General features: G+C 34.0%; 2 protein-coding genes across 4 annotated transcripts; both read right to left on the reverse strand.

Moving 5' to 3' along the window:
* Window positions 1–255: 255 nt before the first annotated feature.
* LOC114309715 (AGC (cAMP-dependent, cGMP-dependent and protein kinase C) kinase family protein) lies at window positions 256–20,555 on the reverse strand. 3 transcript variants are annotated; one of them, XM_028255496.2, is made up of 14 exons: window positions 20,221–20,555; window positions 19,546–19,849; window positions 16,952–17,126; window positions 7,942–8,025; window positions 7,619–7,860; window positions 7,289–7,502; window positions 6,894–6,973; window positions 6,615–6,699; window positions 3,711–3,842; window positions 3,503–3,616; window positions 3,349–3,396; window positions 1,583–1,667; window positions 912–968; window positions 256–762 (listed from the first exon to the last, which is right to left on the reverse strand). In XM_028255496.2, exons 2-14 carry the CDS (start codon window positions 19,746–19,748, stop codon window positions 671–673), a joined length of 1,611 nt encoding a protein of 536 aa, XP_028111297.2. In that variant the 5' UTR covers window positions 19,749–19,849; window positions 20,221–20,555; the 3' UTR covers window positions 256–670. The 3 variants fall into 3 exon arrangements, with proteins under 3 accessions (XP_028111297.2, XP_028111301.2, XP_082755520.1); XM_028255500.2 differs by lacking the exon at window positions 1,583–1,667; XM_082899394.1 differs by lacking the exons at window positions 256–762; window positions 912–968 and adding an exon at window positions 1,242–1,532 and having other exon boundaries at window positions 1,563–1,667.
* LOC145804656 (uncharacterized) lies at window positions 10,172–11,515 on the reverse strand. Its single transcript, XM_082899395.1, has one exon. The coding sequence runs from the start codon at window positions 11,384–11,386 to the stop codon at window positions 10,649–10,651; it is 738 nt and encodes a 245-aa protein (XP_082755521.1). The 5' UTR covers window positions 11,387–11,515; the 3' UTR covers window positions 10,172–10,648.
* Window positions 20,556–25,285: the final 4,730 nt, after the last annotated feature.

Raw genomic sequence — 25,285 nt, forward strand, 5'->3', positions numbered from 1 at the left:
AAAAGGAAAAAAAAAAAATTCCAAAAACAGTGCTCAAAAGCAATTTGTCAAACTAAATTTTCATTTCAATTTTTGTTTTTTCAAGAACAAAATGCTGAAAACAAAAACCATACCAAATTCGCAAAATTTTCAGTATCTTTTTCTGAAATAGGAAAAAAAATAAAAATAAAATAAAATAACTGAAGACAATCATATGCCTCAGTTCAATATGTGTTGTCCACAATCTCATTCATCTGCATTCAAATATCTCAAAACCTTTGAAAAGCAAAACACTAACAAATTTAGCCCATAAGACTGAAGATCTTTTACAACATTTTACAATCAGAAAATAAAATGGGGGAAGACCTTTTTTCCGTATACAACATTTTATAATCAGGAACTAAAAAGGGTGAAAAAAAATTAAATTAAATTACGTATCAAATAAATTAGTATTTCCACCTCACTTCTCTCCTGGAAAAAATTAACTAAAAAACCAACAACTAAGGGCTTTCATCTGCGCAGATTAGTACACCTTCAAAAGCCAGCACCTCTAGGGGCTCTGGGCTTTCCACATCAAACTCTGAATCAGACCTTCCAGCCAAACTAATTATCTAATCCACACGTACAAAATGGTAATCGATGAACAAAATTATTCACTTGAAAGTCGAATAGGTCACGAAATCCAGCAATTTCAAGCAGATTCTTTCTGATTTACAGATTCAAAACTCCCTCGCGAGGCATTAGAAGCAGCAGCATCTGATGTATCTGACTCAGACTCTTCCTCTGCAAGAGGTAAAACCCCAGAGAAATGAGAGGGACGCAAGCAAGGCTTGCCAGGAGGCATAGGCAATCTAATACTCAATTTGATTAGTCAAGAAAAGCGAGAAAACAAAACAAAACAAAGATATAAGGTAAAAAGGATTCAAGATTACCAAAGAGTGACATGATGGTTGGTCTCTTTGGTTTGGTGTTTTTCTTCTTCAATTCAGCTGCAAAGTGGGATAAACCAGTTAGTTACAGGGAAAGATCAATAACTAAAACATCATAAAAGCACAATCAGCAACACGAAACTAATGAATGGCGGATATGGTTCCTTGCAGATTATTAACCTCTAAACTACATACAAAAAATCAGAGTTATCATTGAGATTTCAAATAAGAGTCGCACTACTGATGGTCCAGACTGTTCTTACAAACCTTATTTCCAATATCAGAAAAAGAAGATTGTACTGACCAGCCAGGATAATACACAATCTTACAAAATTAATAAGATCACTATTTGATGGATTTAATGAATTTGCACAACTTTCAACATTGATGAAGTAATCTGGCATGGTTAAAAGCAAAATCTGCCACAACTTTAATAACAACATTATATCTCGACATCTGTACTGTAATGCTTTGAATAACAAAAAAAGCAATTAGATTGTAGATTCAAATGCTCATTGTTTCCTCCCTTTTCTAAATAACCAAGGTCATCAAACAAGCCCAATAATTCGTAGATGAACCCCCAAACTCCACCTGTACAAGGCCATACAATTTACAAGTATACACAGAGAGAGAGAGAGAGAGAGAGAGAGAGAGAGAGAGAGAGAGAGAGATACCCATCCCAGGCACTTGATAATCATTGACAATTTCAAAGTTTTTATATGTATACCCTACAAAGTTAATGTCCTTAGATGAGAGCATCTGCAGGAAGAAAGAGAAGCAATGAGAGAGAGAAAAAAATGTAGTGATGCTGGACGGCTGATGTGAATGAGAGCAAGCAAAGAGAAGAAATTTAAAAATAAAACAAAATAGAGAGCAATAAAAGAAAAGAAAAGAACAATTGCCAAGACAAGAAAATAAACTCTAGTAACTCGGTCAATCTTTTTTCTCAATATTAAAGGTCCTATCAATCACAACAAACCAAGTATTCATAGGCTAACCACAAGAATTTTAATATAGAAACAGAAATCAAATCACAAAATTAACAAATTACAAAATAATCAAACCTAAATCAAATAAATCCCGATCTTCAAAAATTCTTCAACCAATTCCTTTCAATTCCTCATCATATAGAAGAGAGAAGAAAGAAAAAATTGCAACTAACAATAGAGATATTAATACCTTGACAGTAATAGAATGAAAAATTAATAACATCTTGCACACTGCCCAATTCCCACTTTATTAGGAACCATGTGCATTGGATTGCCCTTTTAAAAAAAAAAAATGCATTGAAAGGGAAATTCCTTCATGAATGCAATTTTTTGAGGTTCTAGTCCCATGTCTTAATCTACAGTCTACACTCAATTAGTTTTTCCCAAACTTTTATTATTAAATGCAATGATAAGTAGTGCAATTTTTTTGAGGACAACACATCAACCCCTAAGATCTACTAATTCTCAAAACATGTCAGTGACAAACATAGGTAACACTTTCTCATCATCCAAACATGTTTAATTGTCATAATTCAACTCTTGCTTGTAAATTGGTAATCATTGGTAGTTGATTTGTGGCTTAATTGGATGATTAGAAGGGGTGACTATTGAATTTTCTTATTAAGCCTTAAGCCCAACTAATTGGGGTCAGTTCATGGATCTGGCTTATCCAGTCACTCCTATACAGAGCTATAAAATCAGTTAAATCCTAAGAAGCACGTATACTTCTAAGAAGGTAATGTGTCGTGTCCGACATTGACACAACACAAGACTCGTCGGACGCTTCTTAACACTTACACACATAAAACACATTACAAGTTTGTATAAATAACTTGGAATCCAATGATAAAACACAAAAATAATGTAAATTTATACATATTCTCCACCTTTAGACTATCAAAATTATTATATTTGACTTAAATATTTATATATGACATATAGTAATTATTTATCCTTATATATGACATAATAAATATATGAAATTATATATTTTGCACGTGCCCCCCACGTGTAGTATCTTACATATTTTGAAAATTTTGCATGTCGGAGAGTCCATGTCATGTCCTATGTCTGTGCTTCTTAGATTAAATCCAATCAATCCTATACAAAGCTATAACATCAGTTAAATCCAGTCAATTGTGTGTATGCTAAGAACCTCAACAAGTCCAACTCAAGTGTAAAACCTTGAATTGACACTTAAATCCAATAGCTGTTCCAATTGCCTAGTAAAAGCTTTTGCTGTTTCAAACAATAAAAGAAGCTCATCTCTTGCCAATTTCACACAAGTAACCAGATCAAACATAAAAAATTACGTTGAAATCATGTATGAATTGAAGTTGAACAGATACACTGACAATGCACAAGAAACTATGACAAAAGAAGGAGCATTTTTTTAGAATTCACAGTGCTCCTTAGTAGAAGCTCCAAACAGTTGGAGCCATCTGGCTTACCTTTCTCCATGGACCTGATTTTGATGATGATTGAGTTTGGTTGTCTGCCTGCAGACCAGAAAAAGGCAGAAAATAAGATAAATATGGAGAGTAATAAAGGATATCTTAAACCATGACCTCCATAAAACTAACAAAAAATTAGAGATATAAACACCTCCTCAAACTTCTCAAAGTTTTGAGTATCCAACTCATCATTGACCTCGGGAAGGAATGCGGCCTCCATTTGGTATATTCTATCCCAATCAACACCTTTGAACCATGGATGGACCTAAAATAGAAGACAACACCAGGTAATTCCCTTTACTTGCAACTCATTGATGGAACCAATAAAGAAACATAGAACAGAACACACCATACAACACCTTTATTTCATCTGCACCTTTTGAACCTAGCCTCTGGTTGACATTACACAGTAATTTACTAATAAGATCTTTTGCTTCCAGGGATAACCTTGCTTCATCAGGAAATTTTAGATTGGTTCTCCAGTTTACTATCTGCATGGGTGAAGGGTACAAAAGCGTTATGAAGATAAATATTAGCAAAATGACTCTACTATGGGACGTACTTTATGAGATTGAACATTCAGATTTACAGAAACAGAGAAGAGACTACAATGCATGATGAAATATAAGAACATGTCATCCCAATACAGCATCGTAGCATCAGCAGACCTGTTAACACAGATTAAGTACCCGAAAGAAAGAGGGCTTCAGCCCATTTTACCGACCTCCTTTAAATTCTACATCTTTCTCATGAGACTCGTGACAATGGTGAACCATCCCCCAAAAGGATAATCCGATTGTATAGAGCATAATTTTAGGAGACTTGACTCAGGCTTGTTAGTATTGGAACAAATCAAGACTCACTACATTTCACAGAACAAAGCTCAGCTGAATTAATTCACTAGAACTGGGTCATTTAGACCAAAGGCCAAGATGCTACAAATCTTTGTCAAGATTAATAAAACCCAAGCCCAAAAAATTAAAAATGAACAAATAATTAAATTATGGATTCTATTAAGTATGCAAAAAGTCAATACATAAAAATATGTAGATATGCAGAAAACATAATTCAAGAAATAAACAAGCATATACAACCAATGACCCACAATAATAACTATACTTGTCATCAAATATAAATTATAGGTTGAGACTTCCCTTTGGAACTTCCTTGGGAACTTGGGATCCTGTCCCAACTCTTTATACCAAACGTGTATGCTTCCAAAAGGGAGACCTATCCATATCGTATCCGCATCGGATACCGATACTCCTAAATACGTATCAGATACTTAGTTTTGAAGTACTGATACTCCAATTACTTGTTTTACGAAATTAGAATTGTAGGCTTGTAGCATTTCTTGCATAGTATTATCATATACCTTAATTGTGAGAATAAATACAATAATGCTTTTCCAATACTTTGCTTAATTCTTAGATAAAAAGAACATAGTGAGTTTTTTTTAACATAGTGAGTTAAAAGTAGTAGAATTTGTCAAATTGGCGTAGCCTTATTATATCATGCATGTCCCATATAACTACATAGAAAGTAAGGTAACAAGCTAATATAACAATAGCAAAATTAAATATCAAGAAATAAACATGCAAGTAAACTTGCATACAACATGTTTGACTAGTGTAAAAGGAAAAAGCACATGGACAAGTTCATGTGGATTGTTGTGCTATTGTAATATAAACATATTAGACTTGATATTGAAATAAACTATTTGTAAAATCTATTGAAATTTAAGAAATAAACTAGCTAATGGCTTAAATTAATACATAATTCTTAAAAATTAGTATTTTGCATTATAAAATTAGTGTGATTTCTCAACAATTTTGAGCTTATGTGTAAACTCACTACTAATAATTTAAAAAATAATTTTTTTACAAAAATATCCTAGTTGTACCCATATCCGACTTTTATAAGTTTTGTCGTATCGCCATATACGTATTGTATCATATCCGTATCCATATTTCTGCCATGACGTCACCACTTAAATATCCTCACTCCATCATGTAATGCTTGCAACTCCAGTGGTCTTCTAAACAAGCTGGCTTTTAGTAAATACACCGACAACGTACACTCAAAACCTATAAATAAGAGTGAAAAAATGAAATGTTAATTGAACAATGTGCTTAATTGCCAATATATGCTCACTTCAGGATTTCTTTTGTTAAGATACCAGAATATGGTATCCTTGAATCTCTTAAGGGAAGTTCATCTGTTGAAGCTCATTATCATGAAGAGATGATTAATTTGGCAATTCCATTGTAGGCAAAAGATGCAAAATGCCAGCTATGCATAATCTACTTGAAGGTGAATTTCCCATTTCTTCCATTTATTGTGTAACATGATCACAAGAAATATCATACACAACATATTCTCATCATCAGGAAGTGGTACGTGTCCTCAGGTCATGGCTACGAAGTGGAGCGCCATCTGATGAACTGGTTCTTAGAGTCAATCAGACTCAAACAGCACTTGTTCTTGGAGGGAGTGTTCTTTCTGCTGTTCCTCTAGATCTGTTAATTTCTAAATCAAAGGTTTTGTGCCTTTATAATGGGACACAGTCAAGATTTTGGCCTCCATACTTGCACCATCTCTGTCCATCAGCACTTTCATCAAAATTTAGTGTCGCTGTTCTGTTATGTGGTTTGCCTGGCGTTTGTCTATGTGATTTCAAGTAATGGCTTGTGTTAAAATTTAAGTGGTGGTGTCGTAGTAGCTCAGGAAAAATGGTACAAAGAGCCTCCCTTGATCTTCAAGTTCAGAATCACATCAAAACTAGGAGGAAAATGAAAGCCACTAGCCCAGTCAATTAATGGCCTACGGCTATAGAAATAATGCAAAGGATACCCACAGAGAAAAGTTACAAACAAATCACTAAAAAAAACAGGAGATACTTCAAGCAATTGAAACAACTTTTTAATTGTTTGAAAAATGGAAAACAAATTGTGAGTTAATTCAACGATAAGACAAATTGAAACACAAGTACGAAATAAAATGAGAAATATGCAAAAAGCTTCACCAAAATTTCTTAAACCAGATGAGAACACGCATGTAATGAAATCTCACAACAAAGTGGGGATTACATAGGTTAAAGTGGCAAAATAAAAACCCTCTAAAAAAATTATTAAAAAAAAAAATAGTGGCAAAATAAAATGAAATAAAAATAATACTGAAACTCACCAAAACTTGGCATTTTAAATAATATTATTTTATGTTAAATGCAAACAAGATATTGATTAGCAGCATTCCTAGGTTACCTTTCTACATGTCGACATAGCATCATCAGAATAAAAAGGCGGATATCCCACGAGCATTTCATACATAATAGCACCAAGAGACCACCTAAAACAGAATAATCATAAGTCTATTCCATTAAATCTACTTTTGTACAATCTCAACTAATTAACAAATGAAATTACATTGATCATGCTAGAAAAGGTTTAATCCAAAATGCCATGTAGAACTCAATAAAATGATTCTGTTAGCAAAGGACATTCTAAGGTTTCATATTGAATGAACATGCATAAACTACTAACCAATCACATTCCATCGCATAACCTTTCTTCAACAGAACTTCTGGAGCGATGTAATCAGGTGTACCAACAGTAGAATAAGCCTGCCAGGTCCCAATAAGCAAAGTTACAAAAATAAATAAATAATATCCTGGAAGCCACCACCAAATTTTGCCAAAAGCTTATAAATTACAATATACTACTGCAAAGAGTTTGTAAATTTTTCCAAAAGCTTGTAAATTTTTCTGAATTTGTTTATTTGGTGTATGACATGAATGAATCAAAGACAATTTCCCACAAATGATCAAACCAAAAAAATATACCTCAGAAAAAGTGTAAAATTTATCTTCACAAATACAAATTATAATAAAACTGAGCAAGAAAGCCAAGGAAAATACATTCACTGACAGAAAACTTACAAGCATCCTCCTGTTTTTCTGCCAATGCTGCAATTTCTCTTGCTGGGTGCGCTTTGGAGCTAAAGAGTGTTCACTATTTTGCAAAGTTCTGCTGTCCCCCATAGAAAAAGCATTCTCTTGGAGAGTGTTGCAATCTAAAGGTTTACATAGTCCAAAATCTGATAGTCTCAAGTGACCATATTTATCAAGCAGTAAGTTATCAGGCTTGATGTCTCTGTAGCCAGGTAAAATGTAACATAGAAAGAGTCAGAGAATCTGAACATTTGTACAATGAGAATGAACTTTGCAGCATATGATAAAATTATACATCAAGCACAGTCAGCTACAAACCTATGAATGTAATTATGTTTATGAATTGATTCAATAGCCAAAACTGTTTCTGCAACATAAAATCTGGCCTCATCTTCAGTCAGTGTATCCTTTCTCATAAGTAGAGTCATCATATCTCCACCAGGTAGATATTCCATTATCAGATACAGAAACTCATCATCTTGGAAAGAACAATAGAGTTTGACAATGCAATTGCTATCCACCTCCGCAAGCAGATTTCTTTCAGCTTTCACATGCTCAACCTAAAAGAATTTAAAAGCTAGTTGCCAGTAAATAGTGAACAAACCACAATCCATCATCTGTGAGGCCAAAAAATTTCATACCTGGCCCCTACGAAGCATCTCTGATTTCTTAAGCTTTTTCATTGCATAAACAGAACCAGTTGTCTTTTCCCTACAAATTCTGACCTGCACCAGAAATAAGCAAATAAAGTAAGTAATTAACTAACACTATCTACATAAAAATAAAAAATAAAAAAATCCTTTTTCTTTTTGCAAGTCTCTAGATATAGAAAAATCTCAGGAACAAAAAATGAAAAAGAAAACAGAAACTGGATGTAATGACTGGGTAACATTTTTAAATTTGAAGTCCTAGTCGTCTAGTCTCTTAAAGCAAAACATTTTTGTATTTGACAAACTTCTCTTGTGCTAAATGATTTAATAGAGAGAAGCTGAAAATTTTATGACATACTAAAAATATATATGAAGCCTACACTGTAAAATTTAATGTATAAAGAGAAATAGAGAGAGAATAAATTGTATGTATTATTGATTTATGTGTAATGTTATTGTTATTACAATGATTCATGATTCCTATATATAGAAGAGGGTGAGTGTGTAGTAGGTAAGGAGTAGGTGAAGTGGAGGTGGTAGTGGTGTAGTGGGTTAGGTTTAGTGGAGTAGGTGAGATGGTAGTGGTGTAGTGAGTTAGGTTTAGTGGGTGAAGTAGGTGATAGGTTTGGGTTAGGTTTAGTGGGTGAAGTAGGTGATAGGTTTTAACAGCCCCCCGCAAACTCAAGGGGGATAGGAACTAACCAACTTGAGTTTGGAGAGAGTAACAAAACAAGAAAATACATAAAAATAAAAGAGGATAAGAGACACTGTATGGTCGTGTCAGACCATTGGCGAAGACACTGGATGGTGGTGTCATAACGTTGTAGAGGACACTGTATGGGGGTGTCATAACCATGTAGAGGACACTGTATGGTGGTGTCATAACGGTGTAGAGGACACTGGATGGCGGTGTCAGACCGATGTAGAAGACAGTTTATGGGGTCATGTCGGACCGTTGTAGCAGACAATGTTGTGACAGTTGTTGTGACAGTTTACAGAGTCTTGCTGGACCCTTGTAGAAACTAACCGGAATCAATGTCGGGACAGTTTACAGAGTCTTGTCGGACCCATAAAGGAGCTAACCGGAATCAATGTCGGGACAGTTTACAGAGTCTTGTCGGACCCGTGTAGAAACGAACCGGAATCAATGTCGGGACAGTTTACAGAGTCTTGTCGGATCCTTGAAGGAGCTAACCGGAATCAATGTCGGGACAGTTTACAGAGTCTTGTCGGACCCTTAAAAAGTCGCACCCTCAAAAGGTGTGCCCAATCTTTCAAAAAAGGCGTGCCATCAAAAGGCGTGCCCAATCCATAAAAAGGCGTGCCATCAAAAGGCGTGCCATCAATCCATAAAAAGGTGTGCCAGATATGATGGCGAGGCACGTGAGTGCCTTGGCTGGCGCGCCCGTTTGTCGTCTGGCGTCAAGTGGCGCGCGATACGCGTGGCTGCCTCGGCTATTTAACCAAGGTTGATGCTGAGGCTGAGGCAGACAAAAAACTTCTGAAAATCCTCTGAAAAAACTCTTCCTTTGCTGAGAGAGAAACTCGGTAATACTCTGTAACCAACCCGTCTCTGAAACACTCAGCAACTTCGGAGAGAGAAACTTTGGAACACTTTGTAACCCAGAAAATGGCTTCGTCTTCCCGCGGTCTGCTCACCCTCTTTCCCGACCTCAACGAGTCAACAAGAGAGATAACTGGTGCGGTGGCACTGGAACCTCAACCAAGCGCCCCGGAGTTTGCTCCGTTGAACTTTCCGATGCGGTCGGTGGAGCAAAGAATGGCAGTGCAGTCGGATGTGGAAGCCAATCAGTATACATTGAAGTCATGTGTGGAAACTATGACTGCGGTTACAAACTTGTCGAACCGGCTGCAGAGTAGGGCAAATGAGGTGCAGCAGTTAAACTCCCAGCTGGCTCTGCTCCAACGCATGTATAAGGATGCGCGAACAGAGATAAGTGTGCTAAAGGCGGAAAATAAGGAGCTGAAGCGGAAGGCCACCGTGATGTTCCGTTTTGGAGGTCCGCCATATGCTGCAGTGGAGGAGCAGGGAGTAGTGATCATGCCCAGTGGAGTGGGAAATACGGAGGCAACACCGGCAAGGGCCGCCCAGGACGGAGGCAAGAAGAAAAGACCGGCGGCAGAGTAGAGAAGAAAAATCCCACTATGGGTGGGTGTTTGTTTGTTTGTTTGTTTTGTTTTTTTTTTTTTTGTTTTTTTTTTGTTTTTTTTTTTTTGTTTTTTTTTTTTTTGTGTGTGTGTGTGTAAAATTGTGATCGGGGTTGATCCCTGAGATGAATAAAATATGGGTGTATTGTGCAAATCCGAATGGCTGGAAGCTACAAGACTCAACAGAAAAAATGAGAGGGAATGAATATATATATATATATATATTTTTTTTTTTTTTTTAAAAGAAAAGATAAAAAGTTGAGGTTCAAGGAAAAGTTGGGCAGTGGAAAGAAGAAAAAGAAATATATATATATATATAAGAAAAAGAATCAATTTGTGTTTCGTTTTCTTTTCAAAAGATGGAGTAAAATAATAAAAAAAGAAAAAGAAAAAGAAAGTTGAGTGGGGAACAGGAGTGTGTGGAAAGAAAAAAAGAAAAAAGAAAAAATATGGGTTAGAGAATCTGAGCAACGGAGAAGATGAGAGGAAAAGGAAGTGGAGTGGTATATGCCAAGTGGTACAGCAAAATCTACATCCCAAACTTTGTTTCAGCGATGGAAAACATCAGTGTACAGATAAGAACATCTGGATTCGGAGTAGCTGTCACAGGAGAAACATAATCCCTCTTCTTAACAAACCGAGCAAAACCAAACAATCCCAATAGGAGCGTCCAGAAGGACAGCTCGGAGATGAAGTCTCTCACGGCTGCAAAACCGATTAAGCCAGCTACTGTAAGAAGGTATGGTTGGCTGTCTACAGAGTCTGGAACAGAAGCTTCAGCAATGGCAATTACGGAAGACACCAGCACGATGATCAAAGTCAGCTCTGGAATAGGAGTATATGCTATCACTGCTGAGTAGAAAGCTCGAATGGTGTAAAGTGTAGTTTCTATTCCTCTGATCAGAGAAGTTACTGGATCACCAATGAAATGGAAAATAAGGGCCAGTGCAAGTTTTAAGAGGTATCCCACTAACTGGGTAATACTTGATAAAACCTTTTTCCAGTTGGACAACTCCCACAAGACTGTTCTCCAGGCATACAAAAGGAAAGCAAGAGCTATGAACCAAGGCCACCTAACAAGTGGGCTTGGGGCTTCCTTGGTCAAGGGCCTGAACCGGTCAGGCATGGTGCTGTGCCCAGAGTGTACCCAGTAAAGGGTAGTAGAGAGGGATGATTGTGAAGAGGATGCTTTCGAAGCTGCCGTTGCCGACTTGGATGACGCCGATGAAGGTGGTGATGATATTATAGCGAAAGTGACTTTCAACATGAATGAAGTGCCTACAAGGGTTCCACCAGATAGCCCTTTGGCACCTCAATGGTATAGACTAGAGCATCGGAAAGGTGAGACCAAGGTGAAAGGAGAGGAGATATGTGTTGAGGTCCGGCGGGCGGCCAAGGCGAGACTGCCGCCCGCCGGTGAAGCAGAATGACTAGGTTGTTAACCTTGCTCTGATAACATGTAAAATTTAATGTATAAAGAGAAATAGAGAGAGAATAAATTGTATGTATTATTGATTTATGTGTAATGTTATTGTTATTACAATGATTCATGATTCCTATATATAGAAGAGGGTGAGTGTGTAGTAGGTAAGGAGTAGGTGAAGTGGAGGTGGTAGTGGTGTAGTGGGTTAGGTTTAGTGGAGTAGGTGAGATGGTAGTGGTGTAGTGAGTTAGGTTTAGTGGGTGAAGTAGGTGATAGGTTTGGGTTAGGTTTAGTGGGTGAAGTAGGTGATAGGTTTTAACATACACAATGCATTAGATGTTTAGTATGCTTGATTCTTGTATTACCATGTTTAAAAGAGATGACAAAGTTGAAAATTCTTCAACTTCAAGATATGAGAGCAAGAAGAAATTAAAAGAGAATCTATAACTTGAAGGTGGCTGGAGGAAAAGGTGGAAGAGGCAATGTTACCTAGTCTCTCAGGTTGTGAGAAGACTTCCATATTTTGTTTTACCTAGATTCTTGGGTTGTGAGAGTTCTTGTTTTTCATAGAGATATAGATTTGTTGTTGCCTCTTGAAGCTTAAAAGGCTTGTTTCTATTTTTGCTTTTGCCATTTAGTGCTTGTATTGGACTTTGTTGTATATTCTTTGTTCTTAGTAATGAATCCCTCACTTAGCCAAAAATAAATAAAAATTAAATGGTGCTGACATTAAGGCATTTGCGGATTAGCCTAGCGAATAAAATTATATCTGATTCAAGTATTAAATGTTAGGGAAAAGGTAAAGTTTTAAAACAAGAATGAGATTGGTATAAATCGGTCAAAATGTAAAAAAAATCCAATTAACCTATTTATCGAGGGGAAGTCAATTTTGGTTCTTAAAGGACATGAGCAATTAAATCACGCAATTTCTTTGACTTGCTGATAGAAAGTAATAAGAAAGGGAGGGAATTTAGGAACCATAACCTAAGTTACACGGACGCGGGTACGAGGATCGGGTGTGGGTGCGTATCTAGGGGTCGGACACTTCAAAATTAAAAATTAAAGATACGTGGATATGTATCCAAATTTGGATACGGGTACGGGGATACGTTAAATATATATATATATATATATTTTAAATATAGTTATTAAGATGAGTTATATTATATAAATAACAAATAATTATTTTACATATATGTGTTTATTTATTTTTATTAATATATATAAGTATATATTATCTTATAAATATCTTATATGTTATACAATAATTATTATATAATATCTATATAATTTATATAATATCTATTGTATTATATAATTTTTTTTAGATGAATAATATTACATATTATTATATTAATGTAATTTATACTATATATTATATATTAATGTAAATGTAATACTTGAATAATAATTTATAAAAATTATTATTATATATGATAAATTATATATATGATAAATTATATAAATTATATTATATATATTATATATGATCAATATATATGATCATTAAATCAGAGGCGAAGAGAGAGAACAGATTGAGAGACGAGAGAGAGAGAGTAGCAGAGACGAGACGAAGAGGGAGAGAGAAGCAGAAACGAAGAGAGAGACGAAGACGATCGAGCTCGAGGTCGAGATCGACAGTGATCGAAGCCCTAGACGAAGACGATCGTGATCAATAGTGAGAGCCCTAATCGTGATCGATGATCGAAGCCAACAGTGACCAGTGACCAGGTTTTCTTCCTTTCTCCTCTTCCATTTCTTTGCTGTCTGTAAAATGCCGTGTCCGAGAGAGATGAGGTGAATCCGACACAGATCTCACACCCGCACCCGTGTCGTGTCGTGTCGACACGGGTACTTCGCCCCAAAGTGACGAGTCCATGTAACATAGACCATAACAGTGAAGTATGGGATTAATAACAAATAAAGTATATCAAAAAAATAAATAAATTAAAATTTTTTACAAACAGAATTTCTGTAAATAAATTTAATAGAAAGTAATGCAGCTCATTGTCTAATCACATTGAATTAAAAGGCCATCATTTTGGTCATATCATGAAAATTGCACGCCACATCATTCTCAACAAAAAAATTGAATTAAAATTCTGTTTGCATAGCATTTTCCTTCAAGTAAAGATCAATCTTTGTGTGAAAAATATTGCTTTATAGTTGCATCAAATCAGAAAATAGTTTTGGTTGACTATCTGTGAAGGGCAATAAATCACGTCATTTACAAACACCTAAGAGAGCAAAAACAGTAAAAGAACATGGAATTCATTAACAAACCAACCCCAAGAAATTAATATTTGTGCACTCCTTTTTTTTTTCTTTCTATTTTTTGACCCAAGAAGCCATGTAATAGGTATATTTCAACACGAAGGCAATTTAAAATACTTGTTAAATAATCTTCCAGTTCGTGTTAGAGCTATTTTAGATCATTCAGTTTCAGTCAATAATTTCAACTTAAGATATCATACACGCCCAACGACTGTGATCTTTGTTTTCTTTAATTTCCTAATTTAATTAGAAAACAAAAGAACTCTTACCATAATCCCCATACATTAACCTGAAATTCTCTAACTATTTACTAAAATTTATTTCCATTTCATTTATACCCATCCAGCCTTATACTTCCTTCTCTTGATCACCTATTTTAAAAGATAAATAGCAACAACTCATGAGATTTGATGATCATATTTCAGGGCATAAACTTCAGATATTGCCAGGTTGTTCATTAAAGAAAAGAGCACTAGTACTTGCTTGCAAAACACCAGATTACAAGACAAAGAAAAACCACAAAAGGTAAGAATAATTTTAAAACTCTGGTCCTAAGTAACCCCAAGAGGTTGGCCTGGGGTCTTGGGGGTGTGCTTTCTCAAAGGTTCAGGGATCGAAACTTCTTAGATGCTAACAATTCTTTGAAACCATCGGACTAGGAGGGAAACCCTTGAATTAGCCATGGTCTAAGAAGCACAGACACGGACATGTGAGACGACTTGGATATGCGAACACGTAAATTTTCAAAAAATGCAAGACACGACACGTCGGGGACACATGCAAAAAATATAATTTTATATATTTATTATATGTCATATTTTTAGATAACCAAACCAAACCAAAACAAGCCAAGCCTTAAGTCCCATCAAATGAGGTCGGCTACATGAATCCTTCTTCTCCACGCGGCCCTATCAAAGGCTATTTCGTTAGTCAAATTAAGTAAATTCATATCTTTATTTACAATGCTAGCCAACGTTAATCTATGCCTACCCCGTCCCTTAACACTCTTATCTATCGTTACAGTATCGCATCTTTTCACTACTGCCTCTGTTGGTCTACATTGAATGTGACCAAACCATCTCAATCGATTCTTTCTCAACTTATCTTCTATCGGTGCTACTCCTACTCATTTCCGAATACACTCATTCCTAATTCTGTCTTGTCTAGTCTTGCCACACATCCACCTTAGTATTCTCATCTCAACCACTCATCTTATCTACATGTTGTTTCTTGATTGCCCAACACTCCGTCCCAAACAATATCGTTGGTCTAATAGCCGTTCTATAGAACTTACCTCTTAGTCTAGTGGGTATTCATTTATCGCACAGTATCCCAGACGCACTTCTCCACTTACACCATTTCACCTTAATTCTATGGGCCACATCCGCATCAATCTCCCCGTTGTTATAATAATCGACCTTAAATAACGAAAATGTTCACTCTTAGGCAGTTTTTGATTCTCAATCTTCGCTTCTCCTTTGCTTTCATTGTTACTGTTACTAAATTTACACTCCATGTACTCTGTCTTAGTTCTACTTATCCGAAATCCTTTAGATTCAAGAGCTTTTCTCCAAATCTCCAACTTTGTATTATCTCCTTCTCTAGTCTCATCCACTAGCACAATATCGTCTGCAAAAAGCGTACCCCATGTCACGTCATCCTGAATATTTCTCGTCAACTCATCCATAACTAAAGCAAAAAGATAAAGACTTAAGGTAGATCCTTAGTGTAACTCTACAGTGATAGGAAATTTATTTGTCTCTCCAACAGGCGATCTAATAATAGTCACCATCCCTTTATATATGTCCCTAATCACATCAATATAATCTTTTGTCACCCCTTTCTTCTCTAACACCCACTATATTATATCCCGGGGCACTCTATCATATGCTTTCTCAAGGTTGATAAAGACCATATGAATGTCTCTTTTCTTTTCTCTATACTTTTCTATTACTCTACTCAAAAGATAAATCGCTTCCATTGTTGACATGATAGGCATAAATCCAAATTGATTCTCTAACACCTCTGTTATATCTCGCAATCGCCGTTCCATCACCCTCTTCCATACTTTCATCATATGACACATTAGCTTGATTCCTCTATAGTTGTTGCAATTCTAAACATCTCCTCTATTCTTATAGACTGGCACTAAAATACTCTTCCAATACTCATCTGGCATGTTTCTAGTCAACAAAATTTGCTAAACAACCTAGTCAACTAAGCAGCCCCCTTTTTATCCAAACACTTCCAAACTTCAATAGGAATATCATCGGGTCCTAAAACCTTATTTGATTTTATCTTCTTAAGTGTAATCTCCACTTTAAAGTTTTTAATCCTGTGATGTCATATTTTTAGATGTTTATATATATATATATATATATTATGTCAAATATTTGATTTTATCAACTTTCAGTATGTTATTTTAGGGAAAAAAAAAATTAATTTTTTTGAAAAAAATAGTCCTTAACATGTCCCCAATGTGTCCTTAGCATGTCCCTACGTGTTCGCAATGTGTCCCGCATGTCTCAATGTGTCCGACTCTTTCCAGAGTGTTCAAAGCATGTCTGGCGTGCGTCCGTGTACGACACGTGTCGGACACTCGTACGTGACTTCCGGAGAGGTGTCCGTGCTTCATAGACCGTGGTGCACTTGTAGGAAACTCTTTGCCGAGAGCCTGTGCACCCCTAAGGATTAGTTGGGCTTTGATCTGGACACCCCAGTGTCAATCCAAAAAAAAATCTTGTCCTACATTACAAATCCATATCAGACAGCTTTTCAGAAATTATAATAGTGAACATCCTTGCAATGTCATAAACATGATCATTATGTTAGGACCATAGAAGATGGTATAAACATAAATCATTATATTGTTAATTATCTATGAATGGATCAAACAAGTTAAAAAACAATGTTTGCTCTCAGGAGTAAATTGCTGCAAAAGCTCACAAAGCAAAAGCAGGAATTCGGGAACAAGAAGTCAGCTACTACTATTTTCAGAAACAGTTTCCAATAACCAAACTCAGCAGCTGACAAAACCAAGCATGAAAGAAGGGACCAAAAGCACCCAATTCTACAAAGAGGGGCCACATGAAAGCACAGCCCACCACAGAAATATAAATCACTGAAGATATATACCTCCCCGAATGCACCCTTTCCAATCATGGTCAGTAACTCAAAATCATCAGCACCCATTTTATGCCTCTGAAGACGCATGTATTCAGTTTCCTTCTTCTCCAAGAACTTTAGTAGGTTGTTTTGATCTTCCTCAGAGACATCAGCATCAGCCAACTTCTTCTCCAGTAAATTTCGTCTGCTTAAAGGGGAAAAAAAGGAGGTAAGCACAATAAGCCCAGCACTAAGATGTTACTAATAAAACAACTCTACTATATACGGCTGTAAGTAGCTTTACTTGGAGAAATTATATGAAACTATAAACTTAGGGGATAATATTGATATATAAAAGTCTTGAAAATACAGATAAATGAACAGCAGATTAATGTCAAATGTAGTGGATTTTTATTCCATGTTCTCTACACAAATACACGCACATGAATTACATACCACACGTGGCTCATGCAATGTGCACCACTCTCTAGCCCATTTCACTTGACATTAAATATTAAACATAATTTTTATATGTAGTTGTATGTTGTGTTACTTGTATAACTTGAAGAAATAAATCATAAAATTTTAGTTTGTTAAATAAAATAATAGCAATTAAATTCAAACTCATTTATTGAACATATGTAACCTACAAATTTAAACAGAACATGACATAACATTATGTCTATAACTATTAATAACAAAATAAATAACAATAAAGTTGTGCATTATGAATTTATGATACATGAAATAATTAAATGTTGAAAGAAAAATATGACAAAGCCCTCTATATAGTGACTTAAAAAGTATAAATTTAGTACATATATTAGATAGTGTTTAAAATATATATACTAAATACTCCAAAAACCATTTTAAACCTCAACAAATGTGATTCTGAAATAAAAACATGTGTATCGGTAAGCTTTCTTGAAATTATGCGAAAATAAAAAATTCATGGATCTAGTTGACGCAGCGATTATGCTACGCTCGTTACACCCCGCAACTGCATCAACACCACTGTTACCATTACATCAACCGTTATTTGAAACCTCCCAAAGTAAAATTGCATGGTCAAGTGAGAGCAAAAGCAGTTAAATACCTTTTGCTTCATTACATATAGTTGCTTATATTTATTGTGGTTCTCTTTTTTGTTTCTTTTTGGGATTCAATGACTTATGCTTTCCTCAGCTAGTGAGCCTTTGCCTAGTTGGAAGCGAATCAAAGTCACAAGTGTTGGAGAAGTATGGCTAGTGGTGCCTTCATGTTTGTGCTGAAAGACATGAAATAAGAGGAATATAAGCTATGAAAGAAGACGGATATGAGCTCTTTGATGGAATCGAGAGACCTATTACGAAACTAAAACACTCTTATGTTGTAAGCTCCTCATGGGATCTCCTTTTCGTTTCTTCTTAATATTTCACAGACTTATGCCTTCCTCAGTTAGTGAGGCTCCATCTGGTCGAAAGCAAGTCAAAGTCACAAGTGTTGGCAGTGCTGCCTTTATGTTTGTGCTAAAGTGTGTGAAAGAAGAAGAATCTGAGCTCTTTTGACAGAGTTGAGATACCTATTGTGAAACTACAACACTCCATGTTGAACTCTTTGACATGTTTTCTTACAAGAACTCCATTGCATCTGCTTTTTGTTTCTTGTGGGATTCAATGCCTTGTGCTTTCCTCAGCTATTGAGGGTCTAGCTGGGAGCAAGTCAAGGTCACGACTCACATGTGTTGGACAAGTATGCAGTGGTGCCTTTATGTTTGTGCTAAAGTATTTGGAATCTAAGATTTTTTTACAAATTTGAGATACCTATCACGAAACTAAAACAGTCTCTGTTAAACTCTTTCACATTTTTGCTTACCATAACTCCTCAATTTGATACACACTACCATAGATTTCTTGGGAGATTTCAGAATCTAGTCTTTTGTTTTGGTGTTGTAAGTTTGTCTCGTATAGGTTAGTTGTATTGGGTGCTTGTCTATTTCAGCATGCTTTGCATGTACATGAGTTGTACAAAAAAAATTCTCTATTTGCTTGCAAACAAATATCAGAATTCAGCTGCATAAATAAGACAGCCACAGTAACACTTCTCTTTTTAAAATCTTATGTTGTATTTGGTTAGAGGATTTGGGGAGGGATTTGGAAAGGGAAATGGAAAATGTAGGTGAAATGTGAATAAAACATGCTTATATTTCACCTAGTTTCACACACGTTTTTCCTTTCCCTTTCCCTTTCCCTTTCCCTTTCCAAATCCCCCACCCAAATACAGCATTAATGACTATCATTGAAAATTCCATCATATCAGCCTATACTAATATACTATGTTAGAACATATGAAACAATAAAACTATTTTCTTGATTATAACAGAGAGCAAAGGTAAACTGTATTTTGCACACAAACCAGTTATTTAGCAACAGAATTATGAAACAAATACAAAATTTAAAGATCCAATAAAACAAGCAAAAGCATATGTCACCTATATTGCCAGTTTCAAACACAATAACCAATTTTGCTTGAAATGAAAAATCGGCGATTCAATATAAAAACCCTCAAAAAGAAAAAAGGACAAAGATTCAACCATAAATGCCCCAACCAATTATTCATTTAATTCGAAAGGTCGTGTGACATACCGCTCCCTCCTCTCCTGCAGGCTCTTCTTCTGCTCCTTGTAATGGTTCTCTATATATTGTTTTGCTGCTGCAGCCTTCTGTTTGGTAATATTCGAGGCTTCTTCAGCCGATAAGGGTGTTGAATCTTCTTTTCCCATGGTAGCTGAATCCTTTTTCCTATTGGAAGGCTGAAACTTCTGTAACCAACTCCTAGCTGAATCCATTACTCAAAACCCACCTCAACAACTATCAATCATTTGTTCAAGTATTGTGCTCTCTATACAATTTCCAAACCAGCATATATATATATATATATATCAACAACCTGTATAGTTCAAAAAAAATTACTAATTAAAATCCATTTTCACAATGATTAATCTTATTGTATTTCCTCAAACATTATCAAATAAATAAATAAAGCCAAAATTAAGATCTTTCTCACACATTAAAAATGAAAATAGCTTAATTTACACAAAATTATGTGGAAAAAACTGAGTCAACGGATCAAACACCAAAACGCGTAAAACACATAAATACATGCACAATTCAGAGAAATCAAAAGAAGAAAAAAATATATATATATATATAATTGAGACCGAAAGCCTAGAAACAAAGGATCACAAATCGAGAGACAAATAATCAGTTGAATTTAAAAATTAAAAAATTAAAAATTAAAACAAAACAAATTTGGATTACCTGTAGAACTCGATCCGAAAAGGCGATAAAATGAATATATAAATAATAATAATAAAGATTGAATGTATTATTATTATTTCTATTTCTATTTGTCTGTGTCTCTTCGTTGTCGTCCTCCTCGTTGTCTGAATGGTTCCCTCATTCGTTTTACCAGCTCCACTCACCTTCTCATGATCACGCGTTTTACATCGCTGTCCAAATTCTTTTCATTCAATTATTTTCATAAATTAAGACACCCGGTTTTAAAAAGAGTTACTTGAGTCTGCTAATATAATAAATTTGTCTGTGTCTCGTGGGTCCGACCTTATTTCCATTGTCATAGTTGTATGCTCTCTCTTTCTGCCGCCACATCCTTTTATTCGGTAATTAATGTTCGGTAACTTGTTTTCGAGCAAATAATAAATATTTGGTTATCGATTCCCAAATAAACAAATAATGTTTGGTTCATATGTTCTAGAGTTCAGTCATGTGTTCCCAAATTTAGGTCATATGTTCTAGAGTTCAGTTCTGAATAAATGATAAACATATTTTATTATTTTTGCTAATTTTTTAAAAGAAATTTACCCTTATATGACCAATATCCTCTAAGTTAAAAGCACCATCAAAACTATGAATCTCTTCCAAATTTTGATTGTTGTGCTAAGGGGCGAAGCCATGTTGGGCTCGGGGGCACGTGCCCCCTGAGTTTCGGAATTTTTTTTTTTTTAAACATAAAGAATATATATTAAATAAAAATATTATAAAAATATTATTTGAAGTGAAACGTCAATGATATTTTTAAATTATGAGAACAATAATGGTTATTTTGATTGAAAATAAATAGACTATAATAAGTCATATTATTATCCATAAAAATTTCAATATAATGGTGATATCTATCATTATTGACATACAAACATAATAAATTTCAATAAATATATAGAATTTATTGGATTGTTAGTTACATTTGACATGTAGAGTTTATCCTTCATATGTTTCTTTCCATTCATAACTAAAATGACCACTATATAAATTATAATTAAGCAACACATCTTCAATTATAAAAATAAAAAAATTACAATAGGTCATAACTAATAGCAGAATGAGTCATAACTAATTATTACTTGATATTTAGTCATAACTAAAATAACAACCACAAGAAGTTATAACTAAATTATATTTAATACTATAATGTGCTATAACTAAAAATCACGAAGATCGTAATTGCGAGATATGATAGACACTTTTTTTGTGGTATGTTTTATAGAATTTCTCTACTAAAATATATCATTTCTGTCTCAACGTATCTTCTTTTTTAATTTTCCAATCCACCTATAAAATAGTTACTCCCCAAAATTTGTATAAAATTTAATCTCAAATCTTTTAATTTAAAATTCACATTTATCTAAATAAACTCTTAATATTTAAGTTTAGTAATATCTCATTGTTGTTTATTATGGAAAAAAAAATAATAATCAGTTTGTTTGGTTTGAGTTTTTGGAATTAAGTTTTTTGAAAATTGAGTTTTTTTGTTTTTAGTGAATATTTTTAAAATTTTAAACTTTTTTTTTAACTTTTTTTTATGCATTTTACTTAGATGTATCTAAAAAGTAAAAAAATTGTGAAAAAAATATTTTTAAAAAATTAATAAATACATAAAAATACAAAAAATATATTGAATTCTCAAATTTTTTTTATATTTTTGGTATTTAGTGAATTTTTACAAGGTTTTTTTCATAATTTTTTTACTTTTTATGTATGTTTATGTAGGTATGTCTAAAAAGTAAAAAACAAAATTTCTTAAAATATTAAAAAAATCAGTAAAAACAAAAAAATACGGAAAACAAAAAAATAGAATTTTCTGTAAAGTGTTTTTAAAAAAACAGAACCAAATTATCATTAATTCGTGCCCCCTCTACACTGAATTCCTAGCTACGCCACTGGTTGTACTCCTCTCGTCTCATGAAATTGTGGTTACTGAAAAAAATTTCACTCATTGTCATTACCAAATAAGTGTAGGTAATTAAATTATTGCTACCGTTACTACCAGAATATTGTCGCCAAAAGGTTTTAAAGGTTTTGAGAGTAGGTAAGTTTTGAAAGTGGGATTTAGGGAAAATGGATGGATGGGGATGGAGGTGGATACTCTTATAAACCCTAATTTATGATGTAGTTGGTGTGTGGATTTAATTGTGAAATGGGGTGTCCCGAAATTAATGATATCATTTTTAGTAATTTTATTTAAAGTTATTATTGTAATAAAAAAAAGGCTAAAAATTGAGGGGTTCAAAATAATTAATGGGCTGTTAATAGTAGCACTCTAAAATAAATTTTAATTTTTTGATTATAGTAATTTAAATTATAATTTTTTATTTTATTTTTAATATAAATTATCTGCTTGTTTTGTTAAGTAAAATTGATAGAAAAAATATATATATATTTTTAATTATTAAATTCAATAAAAAAATAATATTTTAAATATTTTATGTATACTTAGGGGTTATTTTGGGTGTCCTAAATAAGTGCACTTTTTGTCTTTTTAGACCAAAAAGTTGAGGTTGAAAATATGAATGCTTGGGTTAATTTGACTTTTTATGAAAAAACGTGTATTAAAAAATTGTATAAATTAATGTGTAGGGAAAAATTAGTATTGGGAGTTGTGCAGCCGTAATTGTTGACTTTTGGTGAATAGTGATAACTTTTTAACTTTTTTAGTAACTTTTTTACTTTTTGACTTTTTGGAGACTCCCCAAACTTGGCCTTACAATGATTATAATGATTAAAATATTTTTTTTCGTTAATTTTACTTAATGAAAATTGATTAATAGTTTGGATTGAAAATAAATTTAAAAATTAGAGTTTAAATTGATAAAATTAAAAATTTATGTTTATTTTGTTACAATTGTCAAATTATGGAGTCCATTATTGTCATTTTTTCAAATAAAAATGATAGAAAATAAAAATAATAAAAATATATATTCTGATGTATTTTATTAAATTTATCTTTTTGTGAATCAATTGTAAGAAAATTGAGAAGTTAGATGATTAATAGGTTAGATAATTATTGACTATTTTCATGAGAGACAAGGAAAAATGTGAGTATATTTTTTTAATAAATTGAAAAATTAGTTAATCACCAGGGGTAGGTGATTAATAGGTTAGATAATTATTGACTATTTTCATGAGAGACAGGGAAAAATGTGAGTATATTTTTGTAATAAATTGAAAAATTAGTTAATCACCAGGGGTGGTTATCCAATAGTATTTATTTGGCAGTGGCTTTGGTCCAGTCCAAGATCGGACTAGATCGTGTTGTTGGGTCCGTAGGGGCTCACCACGGGTCCCGTTTTGATAATTCAAACCGTTCAATATGTAGAACTCGTCGAGTACTATATATCTGTAAAAAATTACGTTGATCGAATATCGATAGTTATGTGAACAAAACAATTTTTTATCAACCGTTAATTGTTTCACCGTCCATTTTTTTTATACAAAACTGATTTGATCACATAACTATTGATATCCGATCAACGTAATTTTTTACAGGAATATAGTACTTGACGATTTCTACACATTAACGGTTCAGATTATCAAAACGAACCCAAAAAATAGACCCCATAAATTAAACTGAACGAATCCAATCTTAATCTCAACTTGAGATAAGCTGAACCCATTTATTTTGGACTCCTTTCTATGAACGGCATACGAGTCTTGAACAATGCATTGTATTGTGAAATGACTCTCATCTGAAACCACTGTGACCTTGGTGGGATCTATTCTTTGAATTGAGCCAAATCTAATTGTCAATCGATTATTCCAAAGTTAGGATGTGCGGAAATTATAATACTCTGAGAGCTTCTTTTGTTGTCATTCAAAAAGAAAAACAAAGAAAAACAAAAATATTGAAAATTTATCACCTTAACCAAATTCACTCAAAAGTAACAATTGCACAAGAAGTCAGAGTTTGGAATTTGCTTTTTAGGTGATTTTTTTTTATTGGTTTATTTTTGTCTTTAGCAATTTTTTTAAAAAAATTGTTTGAAAAGTTTTTTTTTTCCAAAAAAAATTACACAGCGAATTAGAAAAGTTAAAAAAAATGTGACAACTTTTTTAAAAAATCACTAAAGATTTAAAATAAATAAATTGGCTTATTTAGGTATTTCCAAACTTCCCTTGAATTTGGAATTTCAATTTTAATAACAAAGTTGAAAATTTTTCAGCAATACTCAATAATAGGAGACCTGAATGATAAAATAAGGAGAAACGACTTATTTTCTAATAAGTAAAATTAATATAACGCAGTTTGAAAAAATAAGGGTTTTTTACCAATCGGTCCCGATAATTGAATCTATTACCCATTAGGTCTCAAGTTTCTTTCTCATGCATCAAGAAGTCCTGTTATATTTTTTTTATCCTGATTTTGCCTCTGTTGTTATACTGCCAAAGCCATTGATGAAATAGTGGTGTTGGTGAACAAGAGAACTGCCTCTGTGGTCCTTGGATTCGAGAGAAATGGTGTTAGATCTAGAAATGGCAACAGCGCGGCACGGGGCCGGGGATTCCACTCCCCGTCCTAGATCCCCAATGGTCGAATTTCCCCCGTACCCAGCTCCAATCCTAACGGGGAACCTATTACCACCCCCGCCCCCTAACGAGGATCGGGTTTCCCCGACCCCGAACATTCCCCAGCCAAAATAAAAAAAAAAATCAGCTTTAGAAAAATACAACAATTCATCACCAACAACAAATCAAAAAAAACATCTTCATTATCTTCATCAACATTCCAAACATAATATTACAGATGGTTTCCTTCCAAGAACTAAAATTATTTGAATTTTCCATGAAAAATAACAAAACTCCACAAATCCATGCCTCGAAACCAAGAACCCACATGGGAAAATGCACTTTTTGTTGATTTGAGAAACAGAAAAACACAATTAGAAAAAACCCATTAAAGTGAAAATGAAATCGAAACAACAAAACAAAACAAAGAATTAAGATCGAATTACTTTTGTGTAGAAGAAACTAATCCGAAAACGAATCAGCAGATCCAATCTAATGAATCAATTCAAACCCAATTAAGATC

The sequence above is a fragment of the Camellia sinensis genome, chromosome 12, assembly GCF_055761805.1.
Source record: "Camellia sinensis isolate YWXY chromosome 12, ASM5576180v1, whole genome shotgun sequence".
NCBI classification, from domain to species: Eukaryota; Viridiplantae; Streptophyta; class Magnoliopsida; order Ericales; family Theaceae; genus Camellia; species Camellia sinensis.